The sequence below is a fragment of the Gopherus evgoodei genome, chromosome 1 (genome assembly GCF_007399415.2).
Source record: "Gopherus evgoodei ecotype Sinaloan lineage chromosome 1, rGopEvg1_v1.p, whole genome shotgun sequence".
In the NCBI taxonomy this organism is placed as follows: domain Eukaryota; kingdom Metazoa; phylum Chordata; order Testudines; family Testudinidae; genus Gopherus; species Gopherus evgoodei.
This window is the reverse complement of record NC_044322.1, coordinates 258,044,077-258,066,500: the sequence shown is the minus strand read 5'-3', so window position 1 is coordinate 258,066,500 and position 22,424 is coordinate 258,044,077. Positions and strand designations below refer to the sequence as shown.

Genomic DNA, 22,424 nt, shown 5'->3' with positions numbered 1-22,424 from the left:
TGGGGTGTGCAGAGGGCTGGAAATTCTGCAGCAGCTTCAAGCCAATTGAAGAAAGAAGTGTTTAATGATTAGAAATGAACATAAATACTAGTCAGCACAGTAGCCCCTCTGTTATCTACATTCAGATTAAATTACACTTGCTTCACTCTAACCCTAAACTCTCAGATTTCATTGCTTGCAGATTTTTGCATCACTGGGGAATGACTGCAGTGCAGATGCTGTCAGAGGAACTTGGAGGTTTTGGCAGCTTGGTAGGAGACAATTGGGGCTTTTGTCACCCCGGAAGACATAAGGGCAATTTGGGTTAAGCTCATTGGCAGGATGTTTCTGCTAAAATGATCAGCAGTGAAATGGTTAACAATGTTGCCATTTGCAATGTCATGATTAGGTTGCAGAATCAACACTCCATTGAAATGAATGATGCAATTCACATGTCTCTGAGCTATTGTTTCAGGCTGCCTGCAAACTCAGGAAAACATTACTGCATTGGCTACACTCAGTTTGTAGCGTTAAAGTGTTCTTCACAACCGAAAGGGCTAGAAGACTGGTTCTTGATTCTGCTCTCATTTACACTAAATCAGGAATAACTCCACTTCAGAAACACTTCCCTCGTCCTGGTGCCCAGTGAACCAGAACAGCCCATGGATCATCTGGAGAAAGAAATATGACTCTCCGTGAGGGAATGGACAGTTGAAATAACCTGAATTACTTAAGGGATGCCATTCATGAAGGAAGAGTATGGGCCTGATCCAAAGCTCATTGAAAACAATGGGAAGATTTCAAATGGTTTCAAGGGTCCTGTCAAGGTTCCTCCCCCACTCCGAACTTTAGGGTACAGATGTGGGGACCTGCATGGACACTTCTAAGCTTAATTACTAGCTTAGATCTGGTAACACTGCCACCATCCAGAAATTTCAGTGTCTGGAACACTTCCTGTCCCCCCAAAACCTTCCCCTCCCTGGGCAGCCTTGAGAGGCTTTTTCACCAAGTTCCTGGTGAATACCAATCCAACCTCTTGGATCTTAACACAAGGATAATTTAATCATCCCCCCTCCTTACCTCCACCAATTCCTGGTGAGTCCAGATCCAATGCCCTTTGATCTTAAAACAAGGAAAAATCAATCAGGTTCTTAAAAAGAAAGCTTTTTAATTAAAGAAAGAAAGGTAAAAATCATCTCTGTAAAATCAGGATGGAAAATACTTTACAAGGTAATCAGATTCATATAGTCCAGAGGAACCCCCTCTAGCCTTAGGTTCAAAGTTACAGCAAACAGAGGTAAAATTCTCTCAGCAAAAAGGAACATTTACAAGTTGAGAAAACAAAAATAAGACTAACACGCCTTGCCTGGCTGTTACTTACAAGTTTAAAACATGAGAGACTGATTCAGAAAGATTTGGAGAGCCTGGGTTGACGTCTGGTCCCTCTTAGTCCCAAGAATGACAACCCCCAAAACAATGAGCACAAACAAGACTTCCCTCCACCAAGATTTGAAAGTATCTTGTCCCCTTATTGGTCCTCTGGTCAGGTGTCAGCCAGGTTTACTGAGCTTCTTAACCCTTTACAGGTAAAAGAGGCATTAACCCTTAACTATCTGTTTATTACAGGTCCAGATTTACAAAGGTATTTAGGCACTTAAATACCACTGGCAGGTTGAGATCTGCTGATAAAAAGAGCTATATATGAGCTAGCAATTATTATTATTATTATTATTATTATTATTATTATTATTATTATTATTATTATTATTATTATTATTATTATTATTAGTAATAATACATGCTGGTGAAATCTGCAAAACTGACAGAACTTACATCTGAAATCTTCTAGTTACACAGCAGCAGAACAGAAGAACCATTTCTCAGGTTGGTGGGGGGGCACTCCATTTCACCTTTAGTTTTTTTTGCTGAGACTGCCAAAAACTGCCTGTCATGGGTAAGTTTGTGTGATGTGGTCTCCTGTTTGCTAGGAAGTGAAAAGCAGCCATCAGTTCACTTCACATGGGCTACTGACAAGGTGATGGATAGTGGACAAGTGATATATAGCCCTGCCCACATGAAATCTGCATTTTCTTAGAGATCTCCTTTTAAAGCCTCACTTTGAGGCAGAAGCGCCACCAAATTGAAGATATTTTGTTGCCAATGGGTGGTAATGACTTTTAGCCAGTAAAGACTAAGAAATGATGTCAAGCCAACAGCCTAGAGAGGAGAAATTCTGTATTTCATTACCAGTTACATCAGAGCTATGTAGGGCTCCAAAGAATTATTGTTCCATGCATAGGCCAATAACTGAATGAAAAAAAAGAACCACAGTAAGGGTAACTTTGAATACAGGGGAAAAGCAAAGGCAGTGAGTGAGAACTTGAGCAACCAAAAGGTACTTAAACCAGAAACTTAGTGGCTTTTTTAACCTATGAACAAGTCAAAGGATGAGTCCGTATGAGTGCCTTCATCACTTCTCCATTACAGATACAGCATGAGGTACCCAAAGTAACAGGAACAACAGAATCTGATATGGAATTGCCTTTCCAAATCAATTATTCTCTGTCCTGTGTGGGCAATAGGCAAAGGGGAGGAGGGCTAAAGAGGAAAGCACTCAGAAACCACTGCCTGTCAGTTATTCATCCTTAAGGGCTCTGTTATATTATCCCCTTGCAATCAGATTAGCAGTCTCCTTTGTATGGCTCATATCACTTCAGATTAATATTCATGTGCAGTAATATTGGAAAGTGACATTCATAGTATATTAGCTAAGATGAATATTAATATGGAGTGATGGAGAGAAGCTAATGTGATAGGGCTGTCATAGTGTGTTAACACTGGAATGTCACTCTTGCCATTTCCAGCTCACTTTATACTGTCTGAGTGTCAAGGAGCTGAGCATATTTCTCAGTGCATTTCCTCTGAAATGAATGTGTATGGGGTGGGGAGGACAGTTCCACTCCAGTGGTTCCTATTGAGATCAGAGCAGTGGAAGAGATGCTCTTTCTCCAGTCCTACATTCCTTTGAATATATATCTCAGTTGCCATTCTATTGTATTCCAGTGTATCTGAATCCAGATGTCACAGGACTAGCAGCATTTAGAAAAGCCATGCAGCACCCACACCAGGGATTTACTTTTCCAAACAGGGATATGTATTCAAGCTACTCCTGGGGTGGAGATGGGAATGAGGGGTTTGGAGTGTGGGAGGGGGCTCCGGGCTGGGGCATGGGGTTGGGGTGTATTTTGCGGGGGGGTGAAGACTCTGGCTAGTGGTGTAGGTTCTGAGATGGGGCTGGGGATAAGGGGTTTTGGGTGCTGGAGGGGGCTCCGAGATGGGACGGAGGGTTGTGGTGTGGGAGAGGGAGGGGATGAAGGCTCTGGCTGGGTAGAGTTGCCAACTTTCTGATTGCAGAAAACCAAACACCCTTGCCCTGTCCCTTCTCTGAGGCCCAACTCCCACCTCCCTCCATTGCTCACTCTCCCCCCCCACTCTCTAATTTTCACCGGGCTGGGGCAGGTGGTTGGGGTGTGGGGCAGGCTGAGGGCTTTGGCTGGGAGTGTGGGACTGAGGATGAGGGGAGTTTGGGGTGCAGGAAGGGGATCCAGGCTGGGACAGAGGGTTGGGATATGGGAGGAGGTTTGGGGTGTGGGCTCTGGGTGGCAGTTACCTCAGATGGCTCTCAGAAATGGCTGGCATGTCCCTGCGGCCCCTAGGCACAGGGTTGACCAGGAGGCTCTGCGCACTGCCCCCATCTGCAGGTGCCGTCTCCGCAGCTATGGTTCCAGGCCAATGGGAGCTGTGGAGCTGTCGCTCAGGGAGGGGGTAGTGCGCTGAGCCTCCCTGGCTCCCCTTCCACCTAGGAGTTGCAGGGACATACTGGCTGCTTCTGGGAGCCACATGGAGCCCCATTGTGCCACCAACCGGACTTTTAAAGGCCCAGTCATTTATGCTGACCGGAGCTGCCAGGCGTTCCGGTTGAAAACTAGATGCCTGGCAACTCTGTACAAACTGTACCCTGTAAATTTTCTTAAGCTGGGCACCCAGATATAAGGTACCCCAAATCACTGGCTACTGATGATAAAGTCATAATTGCCAACTCAAAGGCCTTAGTTTCTAACAGATAACCTTGTGGTTTCACACAAATGGCCCTTGATCTGTTCTCCTCAAAACTGTTTCATGGCAGCTAAACTGGATATGTCCACAGATGATCACATGCTTTCACTACTATCTATTTAGTTATTGATTTTGTTGTTATAAATTGCTCCCATCTGCAACTTCTGTATATGTACAGTGGTTAAATGTGTGTTCAGCAAAATATAAGGAGTCCTTGCATCTGCTCTGGACTATAAAATAAGCACCGGTGGGTTGAAAAGACACATTCCAAATGTTATTCCAAAGTAGGAAACAGAAACCTCATCCTTGGTTACATAAAGGACCACTGGACAAGCTCGAAAAAGACCAACCTCTCCCTAGTGTGACCCAGGGAAAGGCCATCTCCTCTGCCCTGTTTTCCCTTTTCACTTTCTCTCTCCCATTGGTGGCACAGAGCCGTGCCCACTGCCAGAGTCTGGGCTTGAAGCTTTGCCAGCATCTTTCTCCATCATCCTTTGCTTCCCATCCAAAAGCATGTGACTGGATTTTTTCGAAAATGTGAACTTCCCTCCTCCTCCCTGACATGAGCACCTTCTCCCTAGCATCTGGCATTAACACCTCCTTCCTAGCACCTTTTACTCTCAGTGGTTCTCCTCCCCAGCTTGGTTTCCTCTCTGATACCCACAGGACTCTCCTTTCCACTCAGCACAGTGCACTGGCAAATCCTCTCCAGCTTCTAACAAAAATGACATATATTGCAACTGGGAAATATCTTTCTTCCAGCTACCTGACGTCTCCCACACCAGTAATATTGTCATTTTTTCATGTGTGCAGTGCCAAGTGTGCCAGTTAAAGCTGCTGCTCCCTTCTGTTTATGAGTTCATTGTACAAGTACAGAATTTGATCTAGCCCCACCCACTATTTGGAATGCTACACCCATTCTTTCTACAGAATGTCCTGAGCAATCCATGCATACTGCATTGTGCTCCTCTCCTCCCCCCTTTATACCCTAAATTCTTATCAGGAGCAAATTCACTCGTGAGAGGGTGAATGTAACTTGCACCTTTGCATCAAAACGACAATCCAGCTAAATGGCTCAGGAATTTAATTATTTGTGCTATGGAATGTAGGTATTCACCAAAGGAAATACCTATTCCTCTGTGTTGCTGTCATTCCTCTGAGGGTACCAAAGTTTCCATATTTAATGTGTCTTTTGTTGTTTGTTACCAAGGGGAGCTGTGACTTTCCAGTATCTTGACTGGGATGATGGTTCAATTACTTTCCCCTGGCATGTTATTTATTTTAATCATGGTTTTCAGCAGGGCCTAGGAGACTTTTATGAGGCCAGGGTCTATTTCTGCCCATATTCCGAAAAAATGATTCAAGGAAGCTGTCACCTGTAACATTCCCATTTGTTGATGATGTTGTCACGCCCTCTGGATCCAATCACCCTTGCTTTGGCCCTATTCCCAAACATTCTACAATGGCATCCAAGGTCATAGTTAGTGATTATGGTAGGCGTCAAGTAAAATCTATGAGTCTATAAATGTAACAATCAGCTCAAATGTATTAACCTTTGAAATATTCCAACTGTAGCTTCTTTCCCTCCTATCCCATTCCTCATTTTTCAGGCTACAGACACAGCTCTTACCATGATTTACTCTGTGCCTTTTAGCAAGTTTTTCAGAAGAGTGAAAGCCGGAGAACCCATTGAAAGAGGTGGGAGAAAAACAAAGAGAGGAATCTTTTTGTACGGAGGTAAAAGCTTCTCTCTCTTTCTCCCTCCATCTTTGAAATCATTGTTACCATTTTTATTATTCCTTCTGGATCTGTGAAGTGGTGGAAATGGAAGTTGGTAAAGCCCTGAGAGAACAAAGTGGGGAAGTCCATTTCCTTTCACAGCCAAGTTTGTTTCCATGTCTAGACAGTGAATAAAATGGCTGGCGAGGGGCCAGAAGAGAGTTAATAGATTTACAAACTATCAGTGTTTTCTCTGTATTGATTTTCCCAGGATATTTCCTGAACACAGCAAACAGTAGGCAGTTACGATGCACAGTCTGAGTTTCCGATGAATAGCTGCCTCACAGGGAAGTCGCTAATGGAGACATTGCTGGAGTGGGTAACTTTATCTGAAGCACTCTCCTCCAGAATGTAATACACCTGATTGGGGAGCACTGGGAAACAAGGAGCCTCCAAACACTCACAAAACATTGAACAGGAGGAAATGCTACTGGGTTGGTAGGGAGGCATGGGTGACATTAGGTACTGCCATTGCTTGGACATGATCCAGTACCATTAAAGAGAGGGGTAATTTTGTGAAAGTCCAGATAGCAAGATGATTAGGGAAGAGTATATATTCCTTTTTGTTAGTCTGTTTGCTTTGGTTCCCAGCCACACATTCTGTCTTTTCCATCTGCCCTCTCTCTACACGCTCAGGCTGCAGAATTCTGACAACCCACCTGCTCACTGAAATGCTACTGTGTGCATTCAAGTTAGATGCAGCAGAGGAAATTAGTGTTTAACTCAGTGTTGTGTGTGCACAGTCTAGACTAGTACATCCCAGTCTGATGCTTTGCATTTGCAGGTCCAAATACTGATAGGCTCAAATTTGGGTTCCCATCACCCACCTTGAATTTTCATGAAATGAATACTCACTCTGTGCCCAAATAATGTTAAAATACATGCTGGAAAGAAAAACATTTTGTCTTTGCTTCACAAAATATATGGAGAAGGATCTAGTTAGTCTTAGTGTTGTCAACTATCACACGTCCAGAAGTTGGCCCTCATACTCTCCTTGTCACTCCTCTACCAAAACATTCATCACCTGCATTTTGAGGGTGTGTTGGAGCCACACAGTAGCAATTCTCAGGTATTGCAAAGAGGAAGTGCAAATTGGGTGGATTGTACCAGTAGATTAACAAAATGGTTCCATGGTGTAATGGTTAACACTGTGGACTCTGAATGCAGTGATCTTAATTAATCTCTTATTTGGATCTGCATTTCCTTTGGAGATAAAAGATGGTCCAATGTTTGGGACACTAGCCAGGGACTTGCAAGACCAGATTTCAATTACCTACTCTGCCACAGACATCCTATGTAACCATGGGCAAGTCACTTAGTCTCTCTGTGCCTTAGTTCTCTATCTGTATAGCAGGGATGATAATAATTCCCTCCCTGATGGGCTACTGGGAGGATAAATACTTTAAATATTGTGAGGTACTCTGATACTGTAATTCTGGGGGCCATATAAGCACCATCCGTAGAATTACCTGTCATGAAAATTTAATTGAATGTTTCACAAGATGGTGAATTGCAGGATATCTAGTGCAATCTGTGTTCTAGCCCTTAGTCCAAAATCAAGGACTTTGAGGTGAAGATATGGATGAAGGGTTGGAGAAACGGAGGAAGGAGATAACAGTGAGAAGAGATTCAGAGAGAGGCAAGCATGGATGTCAAAGCTGCTAGAAGGAGAAGAACCAAATCAGCAAAACAAAAAGATCTTGAAGAAAGGAGAGGGCTTTAGAGAAAAAATGAAATCAAGCATTTAAACAGGGATGTGCTGGAGGGAACAGCTGGGAGCCACCTGCTAGGAAGGGTCAGGGTGATGTCCCTGCCTCTTACAGGGTTATCCCATCTCTCGATACTGCTAAACATCCCTGCCAGAGATGATATATCCATTGTGCTCATGAAGGTCCTGTTCCTGATTCCATTGAAGTCAATGGTTAAAGTTCCCGTGACAGTATTTGGGCACCATGATACTGGCACATTTTTTTTTGCTTTTTGAATATAGCAGATTCCATCAGTTGGCAGGGAAGGTTCCAGGGATGATATCTCCAGGCTTCCCTGATGGTGTCTGTATGCAATGTGGTCATGATGTTGCGAAGTAGTGAGTATCCTATGATGTGCTGAGATCCCTCAGTTCTCACTGAATTCAATGGGAGTTGAAGGTGGCTCAGCATCTTGGACGATCCAGTCCGATATACGCTTTAGGAACAAATTATAGCCATTTCAAGCAAAGGGCGATTGCTATAAGTTTGTTTGCCAGTGATGCTGCCTCCCTCCTGGTAAATTGTGAACACATGCCTTGTTTAAACAGGAAAAGCAATGAACAGCTATCCCAGTCCCTTCACTGCTCCTCTCTTGTAACGATTGTGCTCCAAGGACATGGAATCATACCCCAAGCTAAGTTGAAGGAGGAGCGATATTTTGTAGGAGCCCCCTGTTAAAATATGGATAGGACCCTGCACTTAAGGTCTTCTGACGGAAAACAGGGACACTGAAAGAGGCCGAGGAACAGATGTATAAAGACACAGCAGGGGAAGCGGAGAATGAGAAGAGTGAAAGGAGGACTAAGATAGATGATCCCTAGTTTGTAAAGCTGGACTACCTTCCATTCACTGGGAACGTTTAACTATCACTAGCTGCTAAAAAAGAGAAATACTGAACGCCCATGTAACTCAGGCTGAAGAAGTTTAGTGACCTGATGCCTCCCATTATCCCAGGTGGGCAAACAATGTAGTTTGCTCAATAAGCGAAAAACAAAAAAACAACCAGAGGTACCACATACAAAAACAGTTTTATTATTATTATTATTATTATTATATTTTGCTATTTAATGCAATGCTTCAACTAGGAATACAACTCAGCAGAGGTACATACACGAATATTGCATGTAATTTTCATTGCATCTTCAAAACATTTCAAACCCTCATCATCTCAGTCCTTGGTTAACTGTTATGTTGGAGCCTCTCCTGCCTAGGGCTCTCCTCATCCTGCATAACATACTCTAATGTCACTGTATAGCAGTCTTTGTTCCCTCTGAACTGAAACATTAAGCACAAATTCCCAGAAATGTCTCTTTACCACCCGCTTCTTTCACTGTGTGAATGCTGTATATAATATGTATATACCTATACAGTATATATAAATATATATATATATATCTAAGGTGTGTGTATATATAATAACATGGGTTAGCTTTACATAGCCAACCATAAAACTTGTGCTTATCTTATTTATATGAGATCAAATGTACGGCATCAAGAACGCTACCAAATTCCAGCAGCCCTAGTTTGTATGATTCTCATTTCTCAATCTTGCCATATGATTTTGGACAACATTTACGTTTAATGCACTTTTTTCATATAGTATATTTCTTTTAAGACAAGAATACTCAATTTTGCAAATTAACAGGTCTTTCATACTCTTGAGATAAAAAATAATAAAAAAATTAGATTTCAAGAGGAGACTAGGCCCCTCCTTGTACATACAGTTTGAAGAGTAACTGAACATTCATTGTAGATGTATTTACATTGCAACCTTATCTTGATAACATTATACATATTGTATTATTTCTGTACATAGCCAAGGTATGCTGTTGGTCATGTTAAAGCACACTGCCTAAAGGTATTTACAGTTTGAATATTAGACTCAAGCTCACCAATGACCTCCTCAAAATGGCACCAGAAGTTAAGGGATAAGTCATGAAAAGGTCAGTTTATTACTGACCTTGGCACATTCTCACCTATTATATTTTTATTATTATCATCATCACTATTATGTGCTTCAGAAAAGGATGGATATCTTTGGGATAGAACGTTGAAGATGGAATCATCTCTGGAATCAAAACCTCTGAGCCTTCCCAGAGCAGATGAAAAGCAGTAATGCCAGAATTCCTGCAATCTGCCTGTCCGTTTGGAGCTCTGGGAACAGAAAATTTGTCTTGTTTCCCTGCCTACTCTGCTTTTTTCAGTGCCAGAGGGTCAAACAATGTACATGCTAAACACATGGAAACAAACCCTTTGTCATGAAGGGCAGCAGAAACAGGACCTTCCATTTCAGTGATTACTACAGTGATACTGCATCTGATACCGCCAGATAACAAAGTCTCCCAGAGAGTCAGCAGAGTTGGGGATATCTTACAGAAAAAGCTTTTCATGCATGCTCCTTCATAAATACAATTCAGGGCTGAATTTTGCCCACTATATCAAAAAAGAAGAGAAATGGCAGTCTCCAAACATCAGGTGAAGGACTAGACAGAGATATGGAGCGGGGAGTGGTCCACTTTTTTTTCTTATTTCTTCAAGCAGCGGCAGATTAATATGTGTGCCAAATCCACCAGCTCCCTCTCTAATTCAAGCACAGGGAACACTGATATGTAAGCAGTGCTACTGCTTTTCCCCCCTCCATAGTGAAGAAAAGGAGATTATAGAAAACTGAGGGAAGTAAAAATATGAAAGAAAATATTTGCAAGACATTGGTTGCAGTGTGTGGTACTGATCAAAATCAGACTGGCTCTGGTTACAGTCCCAGTTTCGGGATTCCCTAGTGAAAAAGGCAGTGGAAGTCAGAGAGCACTTAGAATATTTTAACAGTACCTGGCTAGCTCAGGATGGATGACAGGGCCCCCAATTTGTCATTTCATGACGCACAGACCACTGCAGAGTGTTTTGTCATGTAATATTTCATCATAACAATATATAGTCTCCATAATTACCTATGTTTTTTTCTGGCTTGGAGCTGATACACTTTTAAAAATGAGAACAGAGAGGATTGTCGTGCTTTTGTGTTTTTCTTTCTAAAATTAAAACATTTAAAAGGGATCTTGATTTGAGGTTACTGTCTCCAGTAGTACATCTAAGAACAAGGAACTGAACAGGCTTGTTTGCACACTACAGAATGGCAACACTCTAGCAGGGCAGAAGTATCAATATACTAGCACTCACTAAGTCTGAAAGATGAGAGAAACTGCAGATCCATTGCTGAAATGGCTGGGAAGGACATTAATTAAAGCAGTGAAGTGAAAGAAAACATGGCTTTATGACAGAGGGGGAGAAGTGGGAAAAGAAGGAAAAAAAGAAAAGCATAAAATTGGGGACCTCTACCAGTGTATGTCACTGATGCAAGGGTTTATTAAATTAAAAAACATTTCCTTTTAAAGTCTACAGTGAAGAGCAACAACATGGATAGAGGATACATTGGCGGAAGTTTTGTTCACAGCCAAAGGCACTATACAGGGAGCACAAAAGAGTTAGTAGATTTGGGTGAAAAAAGTCACACACGCTTTTATCATCCTAATTTCAACTGCTTACTCTTCCGCCAGCTGTGTCTACACTGATATTTAGGGGGAGGTTTTCAGAGGCACAAAGAGCGTTTAGGTACCTGTCATTGACTTTGGTTGCCCAACTCCTCTTTGTGCCTTCAAAAATCTGCCATCTTAAGACAGACTGTTTATTGTCCAGCAATCTGTTCCTTGGTATGAATTTAGCTTCTCAATCAATGAAAGCATTGACTTGTGACTTTTTGAGTTATTTGTATGCGGTTTTAAAGTAAAAATTGTGACCAGAATTGGCAGCATACACCAGCGCAAGTTCTGCGACATAAAGATGGTTTAACGGGCTGGTTAAAGCCAGGTGAATGGCTGCTGTGTGTTGCAGGAAAGGCATAAAGCTGTCAGAGGGGAAAGGCTTGAATATTTGTGGCAGTATAAAAGAGTAAAATCCATCAGCAAATAAAGCCTAGGGCAGCCACAAAGCCCTGGGAGTGGGAGAGTCTTTATTTAGCGCCAGATACACAAAAGCAAAGCTAAGCAGTGGTGGAAGGGGGAATCCAGTAGGTTTGCCGCACTGAATTGCAGAGCAGCACCAAGTGCACATCCAGCTGCGAGGTGAGGTAGAGCAAGGAAGGGGCCCTCTTTGCCTGCCCTGGCCCTTTTATTAACTGTCCTCAGCCAGACAATCCAGGAGCCTGCTGCAAACACCACTAAAATCTCTTTCATTGGCTGACTGGTGTGACAAAGTAGCCGGCCTTCTCTTTCAGCCTCTTCCCACACTACCATGCTGGCTGAGTAGCCCAGCTTGCCTTATATTGTCCCAGCATCATAAAGCAACCAAAGCACAGAGGTGAATCTGGGTCTTTTACTTCAGAAACAATTTTTTACTGATTTGGCAACTGCTTCTGATGCTTTAAGAGAGGACCACTCATCAGGAAGTGTGATGGGGCAAATAGGAATATGAATTATATTATAAAGGAGATGCATAGGATATTCCCAAAGTATTTCCATGTGGTCATCATTTTTTGAAGCAGTCTGAATGAGTGACAAGTTAGTTTAGAGTCCCCTTCCCAAAATAAATCAACAGAAGGCTAGTGTATGACCCTATTTCATCTGCTTTGCACCTCTCTGGCAGCACAAAAACAGCTGGAAAATTAGCTTCACTGGCCAGCTGCCACTTTCCTCAGTGTAAGGGAATCTGGAGCGGCATTACAGCCAGCATGTCTGGATGTTCATAGCCTACTTTCCTGGCCTTGGTATGCTGGGTGAGTTGGGGGCACGGCAAGGGAGAGACTGCTGGGGGACATTGCAGCTGGTGTAATTTCGTACACACCAGGAGTACTCTAAATTGCTCCTCCGGGCCAGCAGCAGACGTCTGGTCTGAGGATTAGGGAAATGCAAAAGTAACGTACAAATGATCTTTTTCCCCTCCACGCTGTGCTGGGTCTAAACCAACCAGTGTCCAGGATCTGACCCTTCGGTGCCAGTCTTTACTGGCATTTGAGAGAAAAAAGTTTCACATATACTGACTTTATTTTGTTTTGCATGGCCTATTTTTCACAAGGCAACAATCAAAAGCATTTCTATGTCCAAATGGACCCCTTTGATTCCTAATAAATCAAGTAAAAATGCCAAACTGATGGCTGACCAGAATTGTTCCTTAGGTTTTTGCACACAGCTGAAAGCAGATTTCTCAATGTTACTTTGGCTGACAGTTGCAATAGCTCTACCCTTTTTTCCTCTAGAGTGATGTTAATGCTCACAAAAGGCGCCATATTGACATGCCTTCAGGCTGTTGTCCTCTCCTCAGAAAGCATCTATAGACTGGACAGTGACAATTGCAAGTCTTCCTACACTGGACTGAAAAATGTGACTCAATCCTGACCTAGAGGGGAAGAAAGAGTAGTTCAAGCTCAGTGCTTAGTCACGTCTTGTCCTCTGTCTGGAGCCTGCCAATAAGAGGGGACAAGTAGTGCTAATTGTTGTCTTCCATATTTCTTAATGAGTTACATACACAGTTTGCGAAAATTACATGTAAAGCTTAGCATGGACTGTGAAAAATCCAGCTGAGCTTCTTCTGTCATCTGCATTACAAAGATAATGGTGCTAGTATTACAAAGATAGCTGACACTGTTGCTGATGACGCATGGACCAGAACAGAATGCAGCGCCTCTTTCCACTGCTTCATTGGTTCAGCAGCACCAAGAACAGTGGTTTTTAATCAGTCAATGAAGCTGACGGATTCAGATGACAAATGAGGAGCTAAAATGGGTAGGTAGAAGGCACCATTTTCTTAAGAATCACATTTACAGCCTGCAAAACTATAATCCAAAGGGGAATGAAGTGAATGTGATGTATCCTATAGATTTGGAAGAACAAGGAAAGGCATGGGGAGAGGGATTATAAAACTCATATAGGTTTTTTTAACAAGTGCCTCTTTGATTGAAAGAACAAATTACTGAGTAGTCATGAGAGACTATTCCCTATGGGATTTCGCTAATCCACCCTCCAAAATGAATTTAAACCTTACAGATTGTGTGAGGCTTTTTGAGCCTCAGTGTCACAAGGAGGATATACACGGCGTGAGGAATAGGAATTTGTCTTGCATCTCAGATTAGATGACAAGGAGAGCAGCACAGCTATCATTCCCATGCTTCACACTGAATATTAAAAAATGTATATTGCACACATATGCTCTATGCACGTGTATGTGTTTTCAGACACATTATTTCATGTTTGGCACTCTAAAGTTTTGAAGAATGTGTGTGTATATGTGTATCAGGAGAGATATTTTACATACAACTAAGAAACATACACTAAGGGTAAAGTATAGTACACTATGCAGTTAGTGTGGCCTCTCAACCTTTCAAATGTACTGTCTGTTAATACAATTTGAAATAAAGTCTCTCCTTTCACAGACTCAGAGGTAGTGATGGGTGTTAGGAAGAAGCATTAGAAAGCTGTATGTTATGTTTCATTTCTTGGTGGGTCTTTGGCACAATGTTCATTTCTCTTCGCATCACGTTGTGCCTCATCACATCATGAGATGTAGCAGAATGTCATGTGATTAACTGTGTACTTTTTAACCTGAGAAGGTGTCTCATGATGCTAAGTGGATTTGTAATTCCTGTCCTGGTGATGACTTGAGAGTTCAGAATGGAGCCTGGACACACATCAGAGGTGCAAGGTTACAAGCTGAACTGTTAGTGGTTTCAGGGAAGAATAAACTGCCCCTCCACTCCCCCTTTGGGATTGTGTTATTGCTGGGAGGGAGGAACAGGCACAGTCTCTTGGAAAGCTGTTCTTTCCTGAAGAAAGGTATAGAAAGTGAACATATTTCACACTCTTTGATTTTTGTCTCTGGATTTTTCACCATTTGGAAGAGAATAAACAACACAGACTGCTGAAACATGGCTAGATAACTTCCTTTAGGCCTTCAAGACACGTCAGGAGAAAGCAGTTTTGACAGATACTCAGGGATCAATTTTGCAACCCTTACATTGAGCAGCACTTACTTAAGTGAGTAATCACAGTAAAGCTGGACTCATGGGAGTTAATGCTGTTTAGTGTAAGGGTTGCAGAATCAGACCCATAGGGAGCAAGCATTTGTTCTGTTAACTTAATGCTTTGACCTGTTGAAGTCTATGGAAGTGTTTCAATGGACTTCAAAGGGCTTTGGACCAGACCTTTAATGAGTTAATTCTTTTATTCCCCAATAATGGCACCTTAAATTACAAGCCACTGCAATTCAAGAAAGGGCTGATCAAAACATATCCCACATAGGTGCTTTTGGACCTCATTTTGTTTCATGGTTAATTTTCCCTTTCTGTCAGGAACTTTGGACTGGTACATGTCAAAAAGATCCTATTTCCAAAGTGCCCCCAATCCACAGTTCTGTTGAGCATCTGAAAAGGTTAAACATTAAGTCATCATGGTTAATTTCCCTGTAATCCAAAAGGCTGCTACTTTGAAGTTCACTTTGGAAGACTGTAATATAGAAGGATGATATACCTAGATGACTTAGTGGTCTACTTGTTTACATCATTCCAGATAATGGTGAATATTTTTGGATTACAGTGAAGGAACCCCATGGATATGTCACTATAGAAGGCTACTCTTTGGATAGCAAAATCCACAGGCATACCTTTGTAAGTGTCTGGAAGTGTCAATGAGAGGAGGAATACTGACAGATGCAAATCTTGCAGGGAATAGCTGTCTACTTTAATCTGATGCACTCTGCCAAATTCAAACAGTGCTCAATTTTGCCACAATATATATCAAATACTGCAAAAGTAGCTATTCTACAGGCAGGAGGAGTCAACTCTCTGGAGTAACTGACAATTTTTGGAACATTTTAAAATAATGATATTGCAGTGTCTATATCTGTATAACCAGTGTTCTCCTCCCTGCCTCTTTACTACTGTTATCCTCTGATAGGTAGCAGTAATATTGCTCCATGCTGACATAAAAGGCAACATGGCCAGCACTGTATCTTTTCCATAAAGTATACATAGTCCCCACCATATGCCTAAGAAGGACTTTGGCTTCTTCCTTCGTGGAACATACCCAGAGTCACTTCCAGGTAGGCACAGTAATCTACATGAAGTTATTCTTGTCCTTAGAACAAATATATTAGTAGGAACCTTCTCTCTGTTGGACATTAAGATGGACTTTCTTATGTTAACCTTTCACCTCTGGGAGCCACAAGCAAATACTGGACATAAAGTCTATGCCCATCAGAAATGGAGATAACTCTCTCATTACCTATTAACAACTGCTCTTGCTGGTCTCAACTTACTTCCTTGATTTGAGCCCCATGGTTGTTAATTTGATGAAAACTTCTAATTCACAGCTGGCTTTGGTTTTCAATCCTTATGCCCTGGGCAGGGAGGTGCAAAAAAGAAGAAAAGGCTGTTTGAAGAAAAATACAACTTCCTGGGGGATGGTACATAAAAGAGCTTAAGTGAGCTAAATCCTCAAAGACTTTGGCTTATAAGGGCCTCAAGACAGTCTCTGTGGTACAGCAAGCTGGAAAGGACCTCCTTTTTTCCCTTTCATTTTCATTGGCACCATGGGAGCAACCCCGCCCCCCCAGTTAGAGAAAGCTGATAAGCTGATATGCTTGGAACAATGGATAGTGAACCATGGGATCCATGGTGAGCTAAAGAATAATTTTGTCTGATATATTTATGGTGATGGGAGAGAGGTAAAGATACTATATTAGCTGTCATAGTTAGCCTACCTTTAAGTTTCTCAACATGAGACCCTGACAAAAATAATTGTCAGCTTTTAACTTTGGAAATAATCTTTGCAAGATGAGTTTGAATTGCTCAGTGTCTATCTCTTCTACCCTCCCCTCTCCAATTAGGTATGTTATATTTGTTGTCAAAGTGTCCTTACATTTTTTTCTTCAGTCAGACAGACACATACACAAAGATTATTGTTATTTTATAAGAATGGACAAAAATCATAGACTCAAAAAGCCCTTCTGCATGATATCATGAGAGAACAAGGAACTGTGCCTCAAGTTCACATTCCCTACTGACCCCTCATTCAATCACCATTTCCCCAAGACCCATTGATAATAATAATAATTAAAAAAAGGTTTTAAGTGCAGTTCTTGAAGACAGAGCTGACACGCCAGGTCAGTAACTCCACTTGGCTCCTTGATTGCATGTTCCACACTAGAGCATAAAGTGCTATGGCATAGTTTTTTAAAACTTGGAACTTTCATCCTCTTTCCACGATTTTTATTTTTTTACCTTGTGGCGCCTATGTTCTTGTAATGACACATAAGGAGGTGCTTAAAGGTTTTCTTAAAGGTAGCATTGCAGAGCGCATAGCAGGCAGGGTTGATGGTGCTGTTGATATAACAGAGCCAGTAACCAATAGTCCATACAGTGCTCGGGATGCAGGAGATGCAGAAGCTGTTGATGAGAACCATCACATTATATGGTGTCCAGGTAATGATAAAAGCCAAGAGAATAGCCAAGATAGTCCTGGTCACTTTTTTTTCTCTAGAAGGGGGTGGTTTCCTTTTGGCTGGCTGCTTGGTCATCTTAACAATTTTACGGGCCACATTGTTTTGCTTCTCGTCTCCATTTTGGCCATTAGTACCTACAATCTCCACGGTGGTGTTGGTTGGGGCACAGCAGTCACCCTTTTGGGACTTAGTGACTATCCTGATGCACGTCAGCTTGGAATTCTCCCCTTTCGAGTGAACTTGGGAGACAGAAGCCTTGGTGGCCTCTTTGGTAGCTTCATCTTCTTTCACATTGGAAGCAACCACGCTGACAGAAGTGGAGTCATTAGAGCTCTCCTTCTCTTCCCCTGGAACGCAGTTCTCTGTCACAGTCTCTCCTGTGGCTTTACCATTCTGAATTTTGCTGTGCTTCAACCCATCCTCACTCGTTGGGATGTTGTTATTATTTGGTTTCACTATTTTACTTTGGACCAAACTGGGAGAAACTGGATCCTGGGTTTGTGCTGGTTCCTTTTTTCCTTTTTTTATCCTACTCTTGCTGGCACGAGATATCTGCCAGTAGAGGATGGTCATGATGATAACGGGCAGGTAGAAGGCTGCAATAGCAGTGCCAAAGGTGACAGCAGCATTGGAAAAAAATTGGATGTAGCACTCCCCATCAGAAACAGTTCTTCCCCCAACAATGAACTGCCAGAACAGAATCGCAGGTGCCCACAAGATGAAGGACAGCACCCAAGCAGCTGCAATCATCATACCTGCCATCTTAGTGGTCCTCTTTACAGGGTATGACAGAGGCTTGGTGACACAAAAATATCTGTCAAAGCTGATGATGAGAAGGTTCATGACAGAGGCATTGCTGACCACATAATCAAGAGCCAGCCACAGGTCACACACCACAGGCCCCAAGGGCCAGTAGCCAATCACAGTGTAAAGAGTGTACAGGTTCATAGAAAAGACACCAATAATCAAGTCGGCACATGCCAAGCTGAACAGGAAGTAGTTGTTGACAGTCTGCAGGTGCCTGTTGACTTTGATGGACACCATGACCAGGATGTTCCCAATGATGGTCACTAAACTGAGAGATCCTGCTACCAGGACTATGAAGACCACCTCAACAGTTTTATAGGGACTCCCCAGTGCCATAACATCCTCGGCGGAGGAGTTTATGTAAGTTGAGTTATTCATTTCTGTGTCTCTAACAAGAAACCCGATGACCAATTATCACTTAAACCTGCAAAGGAAAGAAAACAAAAGGAATATCATTATGAAATTAGCCTTTTGATTCTGGCAAATGGAACCCAGAAAAAATGTGTATGCAAAGAACTTCTGTGTAGCAGATTGTGGTTTGGCAGAACCACATGGGCATGGTTTATCTAAAACACTCAGCTGTTTGTAATTTCCTGTTGGGAATAATATATAGAGGTGATTAAACTAAAGCTTGAACTAGGATGCAAAATTTGGATCCAGACTTAGATTTTGGACACATTAATATGCATATTTGTTGAGATCTAAGTTTTTTTTTCTTGTGGCTCATTATAAACTAAGAACTATTCACAACATTTGGAACTGAATTTTGGTTTCAAGTCCCTCCCCACACCTCCAAAGTTTAGGCATGCTCTGGTCCAGGGTTTTGGTTCAAGACCATATCTAAATTAAATCTCTCTTGGGAAGTTCATCAAATAGTTGTTAAAATTTTGAATGAAAATAAATTTTATTTTGAATTGGATGGTAAAGGGTAACAAGTTTCTCTCTGTTTTGTAAGGTGCAACCACGAAGGCTTCTGTGAGGTACATAGAACAAGCTCGTGTAATTCCTCACAATAATTTTGTAATATTACATGCCAATTACTTCTTTTCAGAGTTTGAAAAGAAGCTGGCGTTGCATGGGAAACTGAAAATTCTTCCTGCTGCCCAGATGCCCTGCTGATATAAATATGCATAGCTCCATTGAAGTCAATAGAGTTAAGCAATTTCTACCAACTGAGGATCTGTTCATCTAATTACAAACAAATCAGTATGTATGCTATCAGGTTTTTTCCCCCACAGATTTCACCAAACTTTTTAAAAGTAGTTCTGTATTGTCTCTTTCCTGTTTGTGCATGAAAAAAATGCTTTTTTAACATGAAGAGTAAATTGTCTAATGCTTATCCTTTATTTGTCACAATTTTCTGTTTCGTGCCATAATAAGTGGTTGAAATCACTGATGTCACAGAGAACTGAGCCGTAAGGCAGGTGAACCATAAAGAAACAAAACATCCAGTTTCGTTCATATTTACCAACCTGTTTTCTGCCTTATAAAACACACTGTCAGCACTCAATAAATAAAAATAAAATACTAGTAATATGCATTTGATAGATGACCAAGTGTTTTTGCCTTATGGTTATATAGCATTCTTTTGTGTGCCTCCCTCTGAAATCAATACAATGCAATGGAATTGTCAGTGCAGTCTCTGAGTGTACGTTATTTATGTGTTGTATTCAATTGATTATTGAGGCATGAAGGCCAGATGTGACAAAGAAGTTAGATTGTTTCTAATTGGAATGTTTTCCAAAGTTCTCCACAAGGCATCAGATCTTTAATATGCAGCTTTTCAGTTTGTGTGAGTGACATTATGTAAGCAGGGGAATGGTCCCGCTATTGTGGGGAACTTTCCTGGCTTCTGCTCTACCTCGGTGAAAAGGGCTAGCAGAAGGATCTGAGTCCTCACTCCCACTTCCTTCACCCAGAGGCCTCCCTGCCCTTGGGGAATCCCCTTGCACTTTCCTGTCTGACAGAGTCCTCGTAACCCCAGCAAGGCTGGGCCCAGGATTCCTGGGGGGCTCAACTCCCAACCCTGCTCCTCCGGGGTACTCTCTGTGCACTGGATGTTTTCCTGACCCACTGATCATTACATACGATTTAAAGCAATACAGTTTATTTAATTAACAATTAGTTTTAAAAGGAATAAGGAAAGTGGGAAAGGTTGAAGGAAACACATCACCCTTCTCTGTGGCAGGGAACATCACAAACAGTGTCTCTGGAATGTCAGGGCAGTTCACAGTCTGTTCCTTGTAGGTCCCAGGCCTCCTGCCCAGGCCCTGGCTGTGCTGCAGGGATGCTGCGGGTCGGACACTTGCTCTGGCAGTGGCCACACGCTCTCAGGCGCCAGGTGACAGGACCGTTCTTACCAGCGTTGCACCTGTCCTGTCAGAGTTATGATCCCCCTCCACATCTGGCCTGCAGAGCCTCTTGGCTGAGGTGTCCCCCTGTGCTGGGCCCATTGCCCAGGGTCCCCCTCACTCTCCCCAGCTGCTCACCATACCTGGCTCTGGACTGCTCCACTCTGCCTCAGCAAGGCTGTTGCTCCTGCTCTGCCTCCAGCTCCCTGGGCTGCTTTTCTGGCGCCTCTGCCTGAGGCTACTGCAGTTCTGCTCCCAGCACAGGTCTGCTCTGCAGGCTGCTTCTGTGACTCTGCTCCCAGTCCTGACCTGCTTCCTGGGCTGCTTTTCTGGCCCCTCTGGCTCAGGTTGCTGCAGCTCTGCTCCTAGCACAGGTCTGCTCTCTCTGGGCTGTGCTCTGGCTTTAGGGCTGCAGCTCTGCTCCCCAGCTCAGCTTGGGCCTCCCCCTTTGCCTTAGCTCAGCCCCACTCTGTGTGACCCAGGCAATTCCAGCTCACAGGGAGGACGGGACCGCCTGGCATCCTGACTCCCTGATTAGCCTGCCCACCCTATCAATCAGGTTGACCTGGAGCATTGGCCTCTCCCCATTGCCCCTGGGGACTGTCAGTCTCAGGGTCCTGATTTCCCATTAACCCTTCCCCTTTTGGTACTGGAAGCTAGCCAATCAGAATACCCCCACTGACTGCTAGTAAGGGGATAACAGTCCCCTTACATAAAGGAAGAAAAAAATCCACTCAACTTGCATAATGCATGTATACTGCCCTAGGAGATCAAGAGTTTCTTTCTGTGGTACTTGCTACTAACCAGGTGCTATATATGCACATATAATCCATATTTCATAACCAGGATGATCCTTCTTCACTGGAATGAAATTACTGCATTTTTTCTTTGGGGCTAGAAAAGACGAAGATGATGGGAGCTGTCAGCACAATAAATAACCTGTAATCATAAAGAAAACCAAACAAACTTGGGCCTTTGGGGATGTTGGAAGATGCACCAAGCTTAGGAGTTCTTTGCCTGAGGTCAGTTTACACCATTCTAATTTATATCCGATGCAGAACAACTGACTAAAAATGGAGCTTATGTATTTGTCTCTAACATTACAATTATCTGACATTTTTGTTTGGCAAAGGTTGAGGTGATGGGAAAACAGCTGGGAAAAAGATGTTCAGACTCTGTTGTGATGTGGCATAAAACCCTGGATGGACAGATATTTTTTTTCTATTGATCAATCAGTGAGCATTAGGGCAGGGTTGGATGGAAGAAGGGTATTTCAGAGAGAGAGAGAGAGAAAGAGGCTGAAAAGAAGAGTGAAATCGTTTTAATTCACATGTGCTTGCTATAGTATGAATAGGTTAAAGGGAATACAGCAGAAGAGTCACAAAAGAATAAGAACTTAGATGCTATTTATTAATATTGCTGTAGGTTTAGCAGTGTACTCTGTGTATTAGAAATGCCACCCACCTGCCTTAATGGGTGGGGGAACCTGATGGGCTGGTGGTGAGGGGGAAAACTCACTGAGGGACACCAGGTAGCTCTTCCCCTCTCCCCAGGAGTCTCTGGAACCCATTGGCCAGCTGAGGGCGAGGGGTGCTGACTGGCCAGCAGTCTGCAGCTCCCATGATTTAACCTAGAGAGGGGCCATGTGGAGCCTCTTTCAGCTCTATTCTGCCCAAGAAGTGTTGGCTGGAACATTTTAAATGGAGCCTATTTTAGTCCAAATATGCTGTTTTGTCAAAGCCAAAATGTTTTGTGGAGATTTACTGATTTCAACGGGAAAATTTGAGAGTTCCAGGGCTCTCTGGTCACTTCTCCCAGAGGGAGAAAGAGAAGAGCTGAACTGAAAACTGGACCTTTCCAATCCAAAAAGGGGCATTTTGCCACAATTCCATTTTTTGGAAAACATTTGAAAGTTTTCTCCTTGTTCCTGTGAGGAATGAAAGCAAGTTTTGAAACCTCAAAAGTTGTCGTATAGAATTGCTGCCACTCTATTACCAGCCTTTCCTAGCTACATTTTCAACTCACCTTCTTCTTCCTTGGGGAATTTTGGTAATTCAGGAATAGTTCACCTGATCCACATGTTGCAGAGAAATCCAGGTTAATTCTACCTGCCAGAAGCAGGAGGTTGCTTAGCCTTTTCAAAAACATGCAGACAAGG

General features: G+C 42.7%; 1 protein-coding gene across 3 annotated transcripts in view; it reads right to left on the bottom strand.

The window, feature by feature from the left end:
* Positions 1–22,424, bottom strand: part of CHRM2 (cholinergic receptor muscarinic 2) — a 192,364-nt gene that overhangs the window by 31,880 nt on the left and 138,060 nt on the right. Inside the window, exon 3 of one of the 3 annotated variants that reach the window (XR_003997927.1) lies at positions 1,895–1,963. The exons of 1 other annotated variant lie outside the window; for it this stretch is intronic. Coding sequence is in view for 1 of the 2 variants with exons in the window: in XM_030543820.1 (XP_030399680.1) it covers positions 16,884–18,293 (1,410 nt within the window). In the remaining variant the exon portion in view is untranslated. Of the gene's footprint in view, positions 1–1,894; positions 1,964–8,702; positions 18,340–22,424 lie in introns of those variants that run through there. One more of the 3 variants, XM_030543820.1, reaches the window with a different exon arrangement.